The 18,269-nt window shown below is 46.7% G+C and overlaps 1 protein-coding gene across 1 annotated transcript in view; it reads left to right on the top strand.

Moving 5' to 3' along the window:
- Window positions 1-18,269, top strand: part of SLC4A5 (solute carrier family 4 member 5) — an 84,193-nt gene that overhangs the window by 35,574 nt on the left and 30,350 nt on the right. The window contains exons 4-12 of the mRNA XM_061155755.1: window positions 6,451-6,611; window positions 7,518-7,670; window positions 8,372-8,467; window positions 10,584-10,639; window positions 13,871-14,028; window positions 14,462-14,549; window positions 15,382-15,536; window positions 15,900-16,088; window positions 17,747-17,921. Coding sequence (XP_061011738.1) covers window positions 6,451-6,611; window positions 7,518-7,670; window positions 8,372-8,467; window positions 10,584-10,639; window positions 13,871-14,028; window positions 14,462-14,549; window positions 15,382-15,536; window positions 15,900-16,088; window positions 17,747-17,921 — 1,231 coding nt within the window. The remainder of the gene's footprint in view (window positions 1-6,450; window positions 6,612-7,517; window positions 7,671-8,371; window positions 8,468-10,583; window positions 10,640-13,870; window positions 14,029-14,461; window positions 14,550-15,381; window positions 15,537-15,899; window positions 16,089-17,746; window positions 17,922-18,269) is intronic.

The following is an 18,269-nucleotide window of genomic DNA, read 5'->3' as shown; positions in this document are numbered from 1 at the left end:
GGGCAATTTGAGTGATTAAATAGGAGAAAGACTCTCAGGGAGAAGAGTAAGCATCTCCTGGCCAAAATATTTGGACCTGTCCTTTGATTTCTTCCTTGCAAACCCTTATGTTAATACAACTTTTAGAAAAACTTTAGAGGGATATCATAGAGACGTGGATCTAGCATAATTTAAATAATGTTCTCCCAAACATATTTCCCAATTAAAGATGCCCACTATACCTTTGTGAGTCTCCAAGGCAAGTCCCCGAGTCTCTGCTCCAGATCCATGTTTTTGGTCTTCACTTCCCAGGACTCCTCTAATCAAACCTTCCCATCCTTTAGAGTTTGAAATAGCAGCTGCAAGCTATCATATATACAGTGGATAAACAACAAGGTCCTGTTAATAGCACAAGCAACTTTATTCAATGTCCTATAATAAACTATAATGGAAAAGAACATGAAAAGTTTATATATATGTATATATATATATATATATATATATATATGTATGTATATGTATATATATATAGCTTCCCTTGTGGCTCAGACAGTAGAAAATCCACCTGCAATGCAGAGATCTGGGTTTGATCCCTGGGTTGGGAAGATCCCCTGGAGGAGGGCATGACAATCCACTTCAGTATTCTTGCCTGGAGAATCAGCATGGACAGAGGATCCTGGTGGGTTACAGTCCATGGGGTCGCAAAGAGTCAGGCATGACTGAGTGACTAAACAGAGCAAAGTACACAGCATATTAGTTCAGTTCAGTTGCTCAGTCGTGTCCGACTCTTTGCAACCCCATGGACTGCAGCACTCTAGGCTTCCCTGTCCATCACCAACTCAGAGACTGCTCAAACTCATGTCCATCGAGTCAGTGATGCCATCCAACCATCTCATCCTCTGTCATCCTCTTCTCCTCCTGCCTTCAATCTTTCCCAGCATCAGGGTCTTTTCCAGTGAGTCAATTCTTCGCCTCAGGTGATCAAAGTATTGGAGTTCCAGCTCCAGCATTAGTCCTTCCAATGAATATTGGATCTCTTTGCTGTCCAATGGACTCTCAAGAGTCTTCAACATCACAGCTCAAAAGCATCAATTCTTCAGTGCTCAGCTTTCTTTATAGTCCAACTCTCACATTCATACATGACTACTGGAAAAACTATAGCTTTGACTGTATGGACCTTTGTTGGCAAAATAATGTCTCTGCTTTTTAATATGCTGTCTAGGTTTGTCATAGCTTTTTTTCCAAGGAGCCAGAGTCTTTTAATTTCGTGGCTGCAATCACCATATGCAGTGATTTTGGAGCCCAAGAAAATAAAGTCTGTCACTGTTTCCATTGTTTCCCCATCTATTTGCCATGAAGTGATGGAACTGGATGCTATGATCTTAATTTTTTGAATGTTGAGTTTAAGCCAGGTTAAACAGTCAATAAGCACATGTATATTAGAAAAAAAATCCTCTTCATCCTGTGTCCCTTTAAGCCCCCAAGGTCTTTCTAGGCTCCCAGTTAACTATTCTCAAATGAATGTATTGAATCAGGATGTTAAGCATTAATATGACAAAGTACTTACACAATTGTGTGAAGAGGAAATCTGATGAAGGAAAAGATATTTAACCCCACATGCAGTCAAAAGAATGCAAATATGATATAATTTTTCAATTGCTAAATGAACAAAGGTGTAAAGGAATGACAGTATTAGAGTTTGAGAGACTTCAGAGAAATGTGAGGTCTCCTGTATGCTAGTAGAAATAAGAACAGGCAAGGCTTTCTGGAGAACAGTTTGACCATGTATGTTATACATGTAAAAATGTGCAGACAGGAGCCAAGGATATTCAAACCAACCTTATTTACAGTACAGAGTAATTAGAAATAATATAAATGTCTACCAAATTAGGATTATTCACATAAATTTTGGTCTGCTCATACAATGGCATGGTAAAGAGCCTTTAAAATGATATGAATATTTATAGATATTTATAGACATAAAATGTTTAACAGGTAATACAGTTCTTTAGCACTGCACATGGGCTTCCCTGGTGGCTCAGATGGTAAAGAATCTGCCTGAAATGTGGGAGACTGGGGTTCGGTCCCTGGGTGGGAGAAAGGCATGGCAACCCACTCCAGTATTCTTGCCTGGAGAATTCCATGGATAGAGGAGCCTGTGAGGTTACAGTCCATGGGGTTGCAAAGAGTCAGACACGACTGAGTGACTTTCATCTCATAGATGTGAAAGGATGTCCATTAGATACCACATCCTTATATCGTCACTAATATAAAATGTGTGTGTGCATGTGCATGTTCGTGTACACAGAGATCTAATATGCAGGTCATCATAATATCAAACATAGTCTTCTGGTTGGGAGAACCTTGAATGCCTTTACTTTCTTATTTGCTTATTGTCTCTAAGTTTATAAAAGCAATGCTCTTTCCTTTTACATTTACATAGCTAACACTAACAGAATGTGCATTATGTGCCAGGCCCTTCTCTAATTGCTATAAACTATTATTACTCCTGAAGAAAACAAAGGTGGTAAGAGATTGAGTAACATGTTCGAAGTCCATAGCTAGTAAATGTGAAGCTGGGATTCAAAACCTGGTTGTCTTGCTCCACAGGCTGCACTCTTACTATACAGAAAGTGAAAGTGCTAGTTACTCAGTTGTGTCTGACTCTTTGCAACCTCATGGACTATAGCCCAGCAGGCTCCTCTGTCCATGCAACTCTCCAGGCAAGAATACTGGAGTGAATAGCCACTCCCTTTTCCAGGGGATCTTTGCCATCCAAGGATCGAACCCAGGTCTCCTGCCTTTCAGGTGGTTGCTTTACCATCTCAGCCACCAGGGAAGAAAAGTCCATAGCTGGTGAATGTGAAGCTGGGATTCAAACTGGTTGTCTTGCTCCATAGGCTGCACTCTTATGATACTAATTAACACAATAGAGTGCAAATGTCTTAAATCCTGCCCCCAACAACCTCATACCTCCCTTCAGAAGTAACCATTTAACCGTCTGATAGGCATCCATCCAAAACCACTGCCGGATTTGTTCAGACTCATGTGTAAAGACTTCTATGCACACATGCGTGTTTCTCTTCTTGTTATAAAATGGGATGATATTGTCCATCCTGTCAGTATGCATAGTTCATCCTCATACTTTTTATCTCTGAGGGGTATTCCATGGCATGGACGTATGGAATTGATATGACAAAGTCTTTACTGAACACTGGTGGTTTCCAATTCTTCACCCTAATGGACAAAGTTGAAGTGAGCATCTCCTAGTATCCACATTACTGTGTGCAGATGTGCAATGATACTCCTGTGATAACTTCCTAGAATTGGAACAACTGGGTTGAAAGACAAAAAAGGTTCCCCAATTCCTCATTTCAAGAAGGCTGTGTGGTTACACTATATATATATATATATATATATATATATATATACACACACACACACCACACACTATATAAATATACGTGCACACTATATATATATATACACACACACACATACTATGTACATACATACAGTATATGAGTACCCATCTCCCCATGTTTCCACCAACACAGGAAGTTGTCAATCTTTTAAATTTCTGCCAGTACAAGAAGCAAAGGATGTTGTTTCATTTGCAACAACATTTATTTTACATTTATTCATTTTTGGTTCTGCTGGGTCTCTGTTACCATGCAGACTTTTCTCTGGTTGCAGTGAGTGGGGGCTACTCTCTAGTTGTGATGCATGGGCTTGTCATTGCAGCGGCTTCCCTTGTTGCTGAGCACGGGCTTAAGGGCTTGCCTGCTTCAGCAGTTGCAGTAGGTGAGCTCAGTAGCTGTAGCTCCTGGGCTCTGGAGCACAGGCTCAATGGCTGTGGCACGCGAGCTTAGCTGCTCCTCGGTGGGTGGAATCTTCTGGGATCAGGGATCAAACATGTGTCTCCTGCATTGGCAGGTGGATTCCTTACCACTGGGCCACCTGGGAAGCCCACAGCAACATTCTTTAAATGTTCTTGATTAGTACGAAAGTTGAACATCTTTTCAGAAGTTTATTGGCCATCTTCATTTCTTTTCAGAATTGCTCACTTTTCAGTTGGGTAATATGAGTTTTTCCTATTGTTGTGAAGAAGCTTCGTGGATTTCCCTGCCAGTTCAGTGGTTAAGACTTGTACTTCCAATACAGGGGGTGTGGGTTCGATCCCTGGTCAGGGAACTAGATCCCACATGCCATGTGGTGGAGCCAGAAAAAAAAAAGTCCTTTGATGTCCTGTTTGCTGCAAATATTTTCTGAGCATATTGCATTTCTTTGAACTTCAGTTATGTCTTACTGTGTTATGCACAGGTTTTAGTATATTTTTGTATAACAAAGTGCCCATTTCTTTTCCTTTATGGTTTTACATACTATTTAGGAAGTCTTTCTCCCCAACCAAGGATATAAGAATATAATATTATAATAAGAATTATAATATATATTATATAATAATATATAATATGTATTATATTCTATAATAATATATAATATGTATTATATTATATAATATTATAATAAGAATATAATAGTCCCCTATATTCTCTTCTAGCATATTTATATTTGTGTTTATAGATTTTCACACTGTTATTTATTTAATTGTGGCAAAATAGATATAACATAAAGTTTACCATTTGAGCCATCTTGAAGTATACAGTTCAGTGACATTTAGTACATTCACATTGTTACAGAACCATCACTACCATCCATCTCCTGAACGCCTTCATCCAGCAAAACTGAAACTCTATTGCCCTTAAACAGCAATTCCTCCACCCCCTTCTTCTCAACCGGTAGCAACCACCTGTCTCTATGAATATGAATTTGACTACTCTATGCCCCTCATATAAGTGGAATCTTACAATATTTGTCCTTTTGTGACTGGCTTATTTCGCTTAGCATAATGTATTCAAGTTTCATCCATGCTGTAGCATGTGTCAAGATTTCCTTTTTTTTTTTTTTGGCTCAACAATATTCCATTATAGATTAATTTTTTGTTTAGCCTTTAATCCATATAGAATTTAGTAGTGTTTGGTAAGAAGTAGGGACTTTATTTTTTTATACCTAGGTTGGTCATCTTTTAATTTTTATCATTGTATTTATTTATTTCTTGGCTGTGCTGGGTCTTCATTGCAGCACATGGCCTCTTCATCGTACAAAGGCTTCTCTAAATGCAATGCGTGGTTGTGGTGCATGGGTTTAGCTGCCCATTGGCACATGGGATCTGAATTCCCTGACCAGGGATTGAACCCTTGTCCCCTGCATTGGAAGGAGTACTGTTAACCACTGGACCACCAAGGAAGTCCCTAGTGGACTTTTAAACAACTCCTCCATCAAAACCCAGACCCCCGTGGGGGCTCAGGTCTGTTTCTAGGGTGTTGTTTTCTAGATCCCTTTGTCTATATCCGGACTGGAATTATAATGCTTTAATCACTCAAGATTTTCAGTAAATTTTTATATCTGCTAAAGGCATGTCCCATCCCCATTCTTTTTTAGACTTTCTCCAACTATTCTCTGATATTTACTTTTTCAGAGGAACTTTAGAGTTAGCCACAGCCCAAAAATATTCCCATAGGATTTTGATCAGTTTGAGTAGTTTGAAGCTATTCAGTAATTTGAGGTCAACATTTAATAAAACTGAGCTAGCAGGTCTCCAGCCAGGAGTGTTTGCCTCCTTGTGGGTCTTCTGGCTGTCCAGCGCTGCCCCGTGCAGAGGAGTTACAGGCCAGCGCTGCCTCTGCCAGTGGCCCAAGGCCTTCCCACGTGGCCCTCCCTGTCAGCCTATGATCCCGAGGCTTCTAGAAAGGACAAATTCTTACACATCTTTGGTTTAATTTCTTTCCTCCCATAAATTACATTTGGATTTTAACCTGAACTTTCAGAACAAAAATCCAAGTGTGATTCATGGAAACCTCAGGCCCTACAGTAGAACTCTGGGGAAATGATCCCCTCTCCCAGCAAACCATACCCTCATAAGGCAGGCACTGAACACACATGTGACCAGTAGACAGGTAACTAGGATCCAGAGGATGGTTTGTTTTTTTAAAGAGCTCTATTTTTGTAGGATACCATAAAGTTCCCTTGTTTTAAGTGTATTAATTAAACGATTTTTAGTAAATGTGCAGAGTTGTGCCACCATCACCAAATCCAATTTTGTAACATATCCAATAAAGCAATTATCCTCCAATTAGAAAATAAATAAAAGGGAAAAAAAAAGAATAGTCTTCACACCCATTTATGGTCATTCTCGGCTGCCCCTTTGCCCTGAGCATGCCCTGAGCATGGCCACATCAGGAGGAGTGCGGGACGAGTCCCCAGGAGACCCTCTACCAGTGAGTAGTGGGCCGATGCCCCCACAATGCGCAGAGCATGACCTGCAAGCCAGCATCCCTCTCCTGAACAGGCCCAGCTGGGGGCTCCTCCTGAGGGCAAAGGCCATGCTAAGCCCCATCCTTCCCTCTCCAGGTGGATAAAGTTTGAAGAAAAGGTAGAGGAAGGAGGCGAACGCTGGAGCAAGCCCCACGTGTCCACACTGTCCTTGCACAGCCTCTTTGAGCTCCGCACCTGCCTGCAGACGGGAACCGTGTTGCTGGATTTGGACGGCGGCTCCTTACCACAGATCATAGGTGAGGCAAGGGCTGCTGCGGCCCCGCAAACCAGGGCAGCGTGCCCCTTCCCTTGCCCCGTCTCCTGCCCACCCTTGGTCTGAGTGGCATGCCCACCTCTGATGCCTGCCTAATTCTGTGGAGACCAGGCTTTGGGTCTTATGCTCCCAAAGCAGCGTCACAGTCGCTCCTAGATTCAGATGCCTATAGAGAGGGCAAGATCAGCCTCTGAAATGCCGTTCAGCAATGGAATGAAAGGGAGAGGGCTTCTGAGCATGGTTGGAAACACCCATTGCCATGGCAACCTGTTTCTTATCAGGGTAAATGGATCATCACTCAGCTTCAGGAAATTAGCTCTCGTTTGATGGAGTGGCGAAGGAAGGGAGTAGCTTGCCTTACTGTCCCTAAAACTCCTTGTGAATTTTATTTTAGCACATTCAGTTTTACCAGAAGTATGCTGCCCCTAATACTTATCTAAAAAGAATTCACACTAGGACTAAAACCACTTAGCATAGTACCTTGTGCTTCTTAGGGTGTTTCATGGTTACAATTTCATTTATTTTCCACAATATTATTGATAGAAAGAGCAGTGAATCCTATACCCATACATGCATGCACACATGCACCCACAATGCACTCACATGTACCACGTCTGCACACATGCGCCCACATGCACATACTATGCACCCCCGTGCACACACATGCACGAACTCCCACAGACATGCACACACACTTTTACATATAAGGAGGTTGAAGGTTCATGACTGGGCCAAATTTTCAGTTTGTGGCAAAGGTTGGGACTATTTCTACATTCCATGCCTCCTTTAGTTCACTTTTAATCCCACAAATCACAGGTGAAACTGAAGACCCCCACACCCCTGGTCATTCTGCCCCCCGGTGGACAAGGCGTGTTTGTTTCCCACTTAGACGATGTCATTGAGAAGCAAATTGAGGATGGCCTCCTTCGGCCAGAGCTCCGCGAGAGGGTCAGCTACGTCCTCCTGAGGAGACACCGCCACCAAACCACAAAGCCCATCCACCGCTCCTTGGCTGACATTGGAAAGGCGGTCTCCTCCACCAGCAGTGAGTTGGGCCATACACTTGTTCTTTGCACACATCTCAAATCTACAACCCTCCACTCTTGATATCCCAGAGTCGAGATGCCCAGACTCTAGCCTTGCTGGACCTGTCAGATAATTGCAGGAATCAGTACAAAACAGATAATGCTGCTACCAGAAGAGACTTGAGGAATCTCTTTAGAGGAATTATTTAAAAATGGAAGACATTTAGCCTGCAGCAGGTACATATGTGGCACTTACCTTGTTCCAGGCCGAGTGCGCCCCAGGTGTATAGAGTCATTCTCACAAGAAGCCCGTGGCCAGCTATTGCTCTCATCAATCCCAGAGCGGGAGGCTGAGGCTTGGAGAGGTTAAGTTACTTGCCTCGGGTCAAATGACCAGTATGTTGTGGAACCAGGAGTGAACCTAGGTCATCTACAACACCCGATGCCTATTTAATCAGTTGTGTAGCTATCCCTCTTTCAACAGTGCAGGTATTTTCTCTAATCACATTCACACTATTCACTTGCTTCAAAAGATTCTGAAAAACAAGAACAAAATCCAAAACAACCAAACCATCCATTCTTCCTCGAAGGGGAAGAGATCTGTCTTGCAGCCTAGCTTTATTCAGGTGAAGTGATTGTAAACGAGGACTGTGTTCATGGAAGAAGCTGCGTCACTGCCGCGAGTCTGCTGGAGTTAAATCCCTTCTGTGCCTCCCAGGTCGCAGCCCAGCCCGGAGCCCGGCGGCCGGCCCGAGCCTACACCACTCCACTGAGGACCTGAGGGTGCGGCAAAGTGCGAATTACGGCCGTCTGTGTGAGTTTCTTCTTTCTCCACCACGGTGCAGCCTCTTTGTTCTGGCTGGGGTCACTCTGAAGTCAATTTTCATACTTTCATAGCAGAGGAGGTAAAGCCCAGGGTCTGTCTAGGATTCTCAGGCATCAGAAGAAATCCAATATTCACCCTAAACCCTGGGCTGCCCTCATAGTCTAACTTACTACCAAAATTTTCTAAATAATTATTCCAAAAAATGCAACTGGTGGAGTTGCAGCCCCCACAGGGGCCTGTGAGGGGCACGGCCACAGACCGTGCTCTGTCAGGCAGTTTGTCAGGGATGAACAGACGGGTGAACTGGGAGGGAAAAAAAAAAAAAAGAGGGAATTTGGGAAGTGAAAATAAAAAGCAGTGCGAAGGAGTATTTTCCTTTGCACACTTGCACTAAAATGACAAGTTATGGACAAGCACAGCCCAGGGCTGCGCCGCTGACCAGGCCAGAGGAATGCTTCGGGACAGCAAAGGCGATGTGACCACAGCTACAGCGGGGGTGTGCCGCGGTCTTTGCTGTCTCTTCTCAGTGACCCCAGGATGTGCTTAGTCTCCCTGGCCTTGGTTATTCTGCAGAGCAGTGCTGGCGGTCAGAGGCGGTGAATGGCTTTGGCGTGAGCCTTCTGCTCATTTAGTCACTGCATATGAAGTCGCCCTATGCCAACGTTGCCATGGTGGGAACCTGGATAAAAGGCATGAATAAGTGGTTACAACTTTGTGTGCACACACCCCCTCCTGCAAGACAGCACCTGGGAAGGCTCAGAGAGGAGGAGATACTTGCCTGAGTCTTGGAGAATAAATAGAAGTCTTCCAGTAGCTTGGTCTTTAGAACAAAGGAAACAAACAGCGGGTGATGGGAAGGCGCTGTGAAGGGCACCGCATATTCAGGGAAATACCGCGCTTCAGTTCACCAGGGATGTAGGATAAAAAGGAAAGGGTCCAAATCGAAGGGGGCCTGTGTGTCTTGCAAAAGGCCCAGCCTTTATTCTGAGGGTAATGAGTTCTCCTGAGAAGTCTGACGCGGGCACATACCATGATCAGAAATAAGCTAGAAGTTCTGAATGATTGGGAGCAAGAGATGGGGGCCGTGTTCAGGAGAATGGAAAGAGAAGGATGCTGGTGGAATTCAGCGAATGGTGGGAAGTGGGAAAAGAGGACGAGAAGGGAGTTGAAGCTGGCTCCAAGGTCTGCTGATTGCCTGTGGACACGTGGGATAGGGCATTGGGTGATGTAGGGTCTATAGAGGGAGGGATTTGATGGAAGACAACGAGTTTTGTTTCCTAGTGTGTGGAGTCTGAGGTGCCAGGCGGGGCTACTCAGAGAAATATGGAGCTTAGGGGAGAGATCTGGGCTGGAGACACAACCTGGGCACCCCCGGCACAGATGTGGATGGGGAAGAAACGGAAGTGGATGGGATTGACCAAGGAGGAGTGGGTGAGGGCTCTGGAGGGTTTGAGTGCAAAGCAAATACAGAAAAAGCCCAGTCCGAGAGGATCCTGGATGGAAATAAAGGAAAGCAGAGTCTGGCAGCACAGGGGCTCCACAGACCACAGGAAGCCTGAGGGGGCTCACTGGATTTGGCTGCTGGTGGGGAATGAGAGCTGACCTTCTCCTGCCTTAATGCAGCAAGGAACTGTCGGCCATGGGGAGCCCCACCTGCCTCCCCTCTGCCAGCCCAAATCACCAGCCCTCTTAAAGACTCGCATGGGTCAAGGCAGACAGACGTGAAACTGCTCTTCTCTCTCCAACAGAGTCGAAGCTCTGGGTGAGGAGTCTGGCTCCTCACCCAGTAGGGCATCTGTGTTCCTCTCCACCTGCAGGGCCTGTGCAGAGCAGACATCTTAGTCTCTAAGAAGGCAGGCTCGGACCAGGGAGTAGCATTTTGAAGGAGTGAGAAGGAAGCAGTAGAACCTGGGGTCCAGCAACTCTTTTAAGAAAACTGCCATTGAAAGAAAGAAAAGAGAGAGGATGCTAGCTGAAAGGCCCTGCAGGATAATGGGGGAGTTTGCTTTGGTTGTGAAGATGGGAAAAGCCTGTGTAGAGACCAAGCAAAGGGAACTGAGAGATCCCGTTTTCCCCTGATGGACCTCCTTTCCTTTTCTCCTAGGTCATGCCCAGAGCAGAAGCATGAATGATATTTCTCTCACCCTAAACACCGACCAGGTAGAAAACCCCTGCCTTTGGCTGCAGTGGAGGGCCAGGGCAGGAAGAAGTCTTTGGTTTTAGGGGTGGGGAACCCTATGGGCAAAACTCTAGTCCCATGAAAAAGTGGGGTCCCCAGAAAGGACACAGGTGGGGCTCTGGGCAGCCATGGTGACCAACCCTCCATCACCTGGGCTGTGTGCTAGGCCCTGGGGACAGAGAAATGTGATCAGATGAGGTGTCAGCTGTCCTTGAACTGGGAATTTATTGAAGAGACTGCCACACAGAGTTTGCCTCCTGCATGACCCATCCACAAGCACTTTGAATGATGAAGCGGTGACTTGCGTGGGTAGAGAAGCAATGGAGCCTCCCTGTGGAGACGTTAATGGTAGTGAATCAGCTGGACTGAGCGATAGTGTATTATCTTCTCCTTGGCTGGTGCTGGATAAAGTCAATTCTTGTTTCTCACCAGCTTGGCTTAAACCTTGATGTGATCAGAATCCCACAAACAGCCCTGGAGCCCCATGACTATGCCCCTGAGGGAAGCCCACAGGAGGCTGCTCTCAATTCCAAACACTCACACCTCAGGGGCAGAAGGTCTCAAGGACCCCTTGCCTGGGCCCCCAGGAGTGGAAAGGAAGGTGAGGAAGGACATCAGAAATTTGGAGAGCTTGGGTGACTTCCAAGGGTTCAAGGCAGCCCCAAGTTTGGGAGCAGGCAAAACAAAACCATTCCCTCAAGTCAGTGAAGTCAGTGTCTGGATGGCCTTTTGGTGGCCAAAATGGTAAAACAAAAACAACAACATCAACCAACATTTGAGGTCCACATATTGCATGCACTACACTATGCAGGGCATTTTCTTTGCATCATGAAGGTACTATGTCATCTTCCCTCCACAGATGAGAGCATAAACGCAGTTAAATAACATGCCCAAGTTCATGCAGCTGAAAGGTGGCATGACCGTGCTTCGATCCAGACAGTCTGACTCTAGAGCCCTTAATTTGGGACTGACTTAGGAAGGAGTACCCTGGAATATTATTTAGAGAAGAACCCCACTTTACTGTAGTCATGGGCAGACAGTTGAGCCATGACAAGAAATCACTGACCAGTGAAAGTTTTTCACAACCTATTTTTTTACTGCCTAAGTGGTAACGAGAATACTATCCACTCCTTTCCCCCAAGCAGAGCTGCCTTTCACTGAGGGGCTGGAGCCCAACGCCAGGCACAGCGTCCAATTCTCCTCACCAGCTGTAGGATGCTGCTTCTCAGTGTTTGTAGCAGCAGTTGGCTTGCTGTGGGGACAACAGTTAGTACAACAGTGGGTTTCTTTAGGTTCATCCTTTTTTTTACCACTCCACATTGGCCCTGAGTTCCAGTGAGTCCCCAGTGGACAGAGGTGGATTCAGACAGTGTGGCTATCTATGTGCAGTGACTTGGCAGAGCTGGACTAGAGTCCCCCAGGTTTAGGCAGTGGGGTCAGCAGGACCCTGGTTAGACAGGCCCTCATCCAGACCATCACCCAGCCAGAATGCTCTCATGGTCCATTGCTGGGGTACTACCACCCCCGCCTCCTTACTGGGACCACAGGCCCTGTTTTCGCTCCTCTCTGCTCCTGGTTACATGTGTGCTACATGGGCTCTCCCAGGACACTGTGGTTTCAAAACCTTGTTCTCCAGGACACTCCTACCACCGACCTCTGCTCCAGTCCCCTAGACCTTCTCCCTGCCTGGTGCCCGGGGACGTGGAGTTGGCAGGCGGACAGTGGCTGCCCTGGTGTGCTCAGCCCTCCATCCTGAAGAACCCTGCTTATGAATCAGCTGACAGAGCTTGGGACAAAGGGACTTTTTGAGTTCTGGGGATTCTGGCCTTCCCATTAACACCTGCTGTTGCTTCCTCGCACTGCATTAGGGACCTTGGTGTTGTTGCCTGGGTGGTTAGTGACACCCACTATGTTTCTGAGTGGTTTTAAGAGATTATAAGGGTGTAGCTCTTACTCAGGAGCCCTTCTGAGGGCTGGTAGAGCCCCAGCCCAGTCTGTATCACGTCCTCCATGAGTCAAATCAGGAAATGGCTGTGGGCCCAAAGGGGCAAGACCCATGGGCCCAAAGAGGCCATGCCCATGCCTACAGCAGACCCCTTTCCAGGGACAGAGGAACTTATCTTCACTGAGCTTCTATGCTCACAGGAGAGACTCCCATCAGGTGGGGAGTGGGTGGCAAAATTGTGGCACCCAAGGATCTCTCTGAAGCACTTGCTTGCTCCTCCTGGGCCCTTTCTTCCTTTGTCAGCTACTGTGGACTCCCACCAGCCCCGTGCTACCCAAACGCTCCCTCCCCACCTCTTTCTATGAAACTGTCTCTGTCCCTTGCCCACCCCTTGCTACCAGAGGGAAAGTGATCTGAAAAACTAACACACCCTAAGATGTTCAAGATGAAGAAGAGCATGTATGTGACCACCCCTGGGCACTTTCTTCATCTGAGCAGACTCGGGAGGAGTCAGTGTCCTATCCATAGCATGGAAGTCATAACCACAGAGAGCGGGCAGGGGGCTTGTATCCAGCACCTGTCACATCAGACCCCCCTCACTCTGCCTATTTGACCTTTCTGCCCTGAATAGATGCCAGCCAGAGGGACTAGTTGGAGGGCACTTCAATAGTCTCAGTTGGAAAGGCTCAGAAGCTACGAGTTTCCTGGGAGGTCCCCTGGGGGTGACTTGGGAGCACAGAAATCTCCCATAGACTTGGACCCACAGGTACAGGTATTCTCATCAGCCAGGATGCTGGTGTCAAAGAAAACAAAGTCTGTCCACTCTGCCCATCAGGATGGTTTTGTTCCTCCCACAGCCACCAGGGTGAAGGCAAAGACGGAGGGCTGGGCGATGGAGTATATGAGCCAAGACCCCCATCTGATTGAGCTGCAGCTGGGGGACGAAACCTGCTGTCCAGCAGGCCTGGCTCTCTTTCTGACCCCTCAGCTCATACGTCAGTAGAACAAGGAATGCCCTAGGGGGTCAAGTCATTGCCTGCTCCTTCCCATCTATGAAAGGCTTAGTTGATCCCTAGGGTTAACCAACTTTGAGTCTCCTCATCTGCAGACTGCAGGAGAGTGTTGGGCTATTTCCTTCAGTCTCTAGAGAAACGCTGGGAGAATTTTGTAAGGTTAGGCCTCCACAGTAGTCTGAATGAGCTGAGTAAGAGCCAAAACCACTGCATATGAGTACCCATGGGTATCTCATGTCCCCCTCACTGACCAGCGGAAAAACAAATTCATGAAGAAGATCCCCAAGGACTCAGAAGCCTCCAACGTGCTCGTGGGCGAGGTGGACTTCCTGGACCAGCCGTTCATCGCTTTCGTACGTCTCATCCAGTCAGCCATGCTGGGAGGTGTGACCGAGGTGCCTGTACCCACCAGGTGAGCGCTGATGACGTCCACCCACCACACCCACCCTCGGGTGGCCAGCTGTCCATGCAATCAGCCAGCAGTGCTGCTGGAGACACCCCTAAAATGAAGAAGGAAAATTAGGCAACTGGCTGGGGAGGGAGATCTGACTGGGGAAGAGTTTTATAGAGTTTATTTAAAATAATCATAAACAAGAAGTAGCCAACATGTGGGAGGGGGGTTGCTGGGTGAGTTCTGGGACACCAGGGCATGGTGAGGATGCCTAGGCAGAAGTGAAGAGGAATGTATCTCCAAAGCAAATATGGGATTCATGGGAGCAAATATGGGAGATGTTTATGGTCAGTTAAAAAGTTGAGAATGGATACTATTTCGGACCAGAAAATCCTCTCTAGCTGGTTTTATTTTTCCTTCTCACTTTCTTCCTCCTCCTCCATCTTCTTTGCAGATTTCTGTTCATACTGCTGGGACCTTCTGGGAGAGCAAAATCCTACAATGAAATTGGCCGTGCCATTGCAACCCTCATGGTGGATGACGTAAGTGCCACGAGAAGCAGGTACTCCTGAATGTCAGGGCTCCTGCATCAAACATTGTGCCTTCATTCATTCACTTATTCAACAATCACATTTGAGCATCTCCTGTATGCCAGGCCCTGTACGGGTGTGAGGATTATGACAAGGGAATAGTCACTGCCCTTTAGGAGCACCAGTCAAGTGGGGGACACAGCCCGACAATCCGAGAGTGAACCACATGCCAACTGCCCAGGCAGTCAGGGGGCCCTTCACACACGATGGAGCTATACAGTTAAGGGTGAGCACAAGCTTAGGAGGCAGGCATTCCAGGCAAAGGGAACCAGGGCCACAGCTCAGAGATGGAGAGCTGGATGCAAGTGGTTTGATATAGACTCAGTGGAAGAGTTTCAAGAGCAGAAGGTGACACCAAAGAGGGAGCCAGAGCCTGTAGGCAGAGTTGAGAGTTGACCATCTGTGATGGGGAGACTAGGGGAGTTTAGAAATGAGCATGACCCAATCAGATCTGTAAAGTCAGAAAGAACATGCTGGAGACAGTGCGGAATGATGCAGCCTGACCCTCCAAAGATGAAGGGCTGGGACGTAAAACAGAGTTGAAATACCTGAGCCCCTTTGATTGGGCTGTCCACGGGTTTTCTGAGGAGCTTGCTCTGTGGGAAGCTGAGAGCAGGAAGGTAACTCAACCCAGGTCAGATGACTGGGATACAGAGACCTGGCTTTTGGGTCCAGGAGGCCCCTTTCTTTGAAAGTACATGCAGTGTGCCCCAAGGAGGTGGATGAGATGGGGACGGCAGCAAGGCAGCGGCCCTCTTTCTTCCTACACCTCTCTCCCTGCCAGCTCTTCAGCGATGTGGCCTACAAGGCCCGGAATCGAGAGGATCTGATCGCGGGGATCGATGAGTTTCTGGACGAGGTCATCGTGCTTCCCCCAGGAGAATGGGACCCAAATATCCGAATTGAGCCACCCAAGAAGGTGCCTTCTGCTGACAAGAGGTGTGTGTGAATGAGCCGTGGCAAGCGGGGAAGTGGTGCAGAGGGAGCTTCCAGTCTGTTCCTTTCTGATTTGGGTTTGAAAAAAAGACGTCAGCACACATGGGTTTATACTTTTTTTTCCTCCAGTTTTATTTCTTTAAAAAAAAAAATCAGAAGCAAATATGCTGAATGTGAACATCTGTAAAACCTGGGTGACCTGTGATGGGGTATTGCTGGATCCGTTTATGTCTTTTTCTCTGTATTTTAAGATATTTGATGATTGTAGCTGAAGAGGTTAAGGGCGTAATGAGGCCAGTCCTGGAGGTGCTGAGCTCTTCCCAGGATTGGGAGCCCTACTGCCCGCTGTCCCCCTTCTCCTTCCAGGAAGTCCGTGTTCTCCATGACTGAATTAGGCCAGATGAACGGCTCTGTGGCCGGAGGCGGTGGGGGAGCCGCTGGAGGCGGCGCTGCAGGCAGCGGAGGCGGCGGCGGGGCCGGTGGAGGGAGCAGCTCGGATGATGGAGAGATGCCAACCGTGCATGAAATCGGGGAAGAACTGATCTGGACAGGAAGGTGCCCACTCCAGGCCTGACGGCCACTCCAGCTGTCTTATTAGATTTCTCCGCTCCTTTTAGGAATCTTCTCCTCTGTCTGCAGCACCCACTCCAGGCCTTGGAGTCTGACCACTGCACGCTTTTCCTCCCTCGCCTGCAAAGCTCCTCCTGGATCCGACAGGAAAGGGGAAGTGCGCAGAAAGTGAAGGAACCCAGACTTTTCTTAGAACACCTTCTGTTACCTGTATTCGTCTTCTAGGGCTGCAGAAACAAATATCACAGACTAGGTGACTTAAACAATAGAAATTTATTCTCTCGAAGTTCTAGAGTCTGGAAGTTCCAAATCAAGGTGTCAGCAGGGCCAGGCTCCCTCTGAGATTCTGGGCAGACTCCTTCCTTGCCTCTCCCTCGCTTCTGGTGGGGGCCAGGAGTCATTGCGGCTTCTTGCCATGCATCCTGCCTGTGTCCTCGCATGGTGTTCTGCCTGTGTTTCTGTCTTCATATAGCATTTTCCTCTTCTTGTGAAGTTACCAGTCATATTGGATTAGGGTCCCCCTAATGACTTCATCTTAACTTGATTTCATGTGCAAAGACTCTGTTTCCAAATGAGGTCACATTTACAGGTTAGAATTTTGATAGATTTTGGGGGGACACAATTCAGTCCATAACAGTACCTTTTGAATTTTTAACCTTATGTTACCTAGTCAAAAAACTTGTTTTAAAAGAAAACAATAGAAGATTTTCCTGGCTTGTTTGGGTTTCTTTGCCAGCTTTTAGAATAACTTGGGTTGATCTGAATTTAGAAAAGGACAGAATCAGTCCTGCAAAGCTATGACTTTGAGAAGGGGGTTACGTTTTATATGCCTTTGGCTCTCTGCCAGCCAGTGTTTCCCAACTTTACCCACTCCCTACCCCCATCCTCACCCAGGGGACATTTGGCAATTTCAGAGACATTTTTTGTTTGTCCCAATTGGAGGGGAGACGATACTGTTATCTAGCAGGTAGAGATTATCTAGCAAATAGAGACCAAGGATGCTGCTCAATGTCCTCTGATACACAGGACTGCCTTCCCCTCTAACAAAGGATTATCTAGTCTAAAATGTCAGTAGAACCAAGGTTGAAAAGCCCTGCTGTATGCTAAACCCTGCTCACTGTGTTTGGAGCTTTGGAGAATAGCGTCCCCAGTAAACACTCTCCCTAAACCTTACATTTCCCACGTGTTTGTTCCACAAAGTAAATAAAACAGTTATAAGGTTCAGAATCTGCCCTTGATGAATCAGCTATAAACCAAGATCTCTCCATCTCCTAACGCTGGAAGCACGTTTACCAAGCACAGGAACCCTGCAGATAATCAGGGACACAAGGAAGATAGCCATCTTTGGACCCCAGGATTTTCATTCCCTGTGGAATGTTAGGTCTGCCCCCAAGACATGATCCCATAAGGCCTTCCCTCTCCTACTAGGGCTGTCTGTGACCACCCTTCCCAGTGGAGATGCTGGGTCTAAGGAGAGAATTCTTCCCTGGTGTGAAGTGTTCTGGTGAAAAGATCCTTTCCCCCATCCACCCCTAGTCAAGTTCCCTTCCTTGCCACAGGCCCTGCAGGCTCCTGGGAATAGCCCTGCCCCTACGCTGGTGTTTGTGGTGAGAAAGCAAAATCTCTGGGCCTGTCTTGAGCAGGTTCTTCGGTGGCCTGTGTCTCGATGTCAAGAGGAAGCTGCCCTGGTTCCCAAGTGACTTCTACGATGGCTTCCACATTCAGTCCATCTCTGCCATCCTATTCATCTACCTCGGCTGCATTACCAACGCGATCACCTTTGGTGGGCTTCTGGGAGATGCCACTGACAATTATCAGGTGTGTGTAAGTTGGAGACGTGAGTGCAAATCTCGGAAAAATCTGTTGCCACAAGATGGTGGTAAGGAGCTACAAGCCATAATCCCAGATCCAAGGCAAGGATTCCATCTACCATTCAGGGTCAGTCATCACCTTTAGCAACCCTTTACACTTAAAAAAAAAAAAAAAGTAATAACAAGCTGATATAACTGAAAAATCTAGAGCTAAATCATATTACTAAAGACCAAATTTAAAGATGATGTAAACAGATCAAATGTTTAAGGGGAAATCATCTGCTTTGGTATTTGATATCTTTCCCACCGATGCTTGAATGAATTTAATCATCACAATTGAGTTGCTAATTGTGAC

The sequence above is a fragment of the Dama dama genome, chromosome 11 (genome assembly GCF_033118175.1).
Source record: "Dama dama isolate Ldn47 chromosome 11, ASM3311817v1, whole genome shotgun sequence".
In the NCBI taxonomy this organism is placed as follows: domain Eukaryota; kingdom Metazoa; phylum Chordata; class Mammalia; order Artiodactyla; family Cervidae; genus Dama; species Dama dama.
The sequence above is the reverse complement of the archived record's forward strand: the minus strand, read 5'-3'. Positions and strand labels throughout refer to the sequence as shown.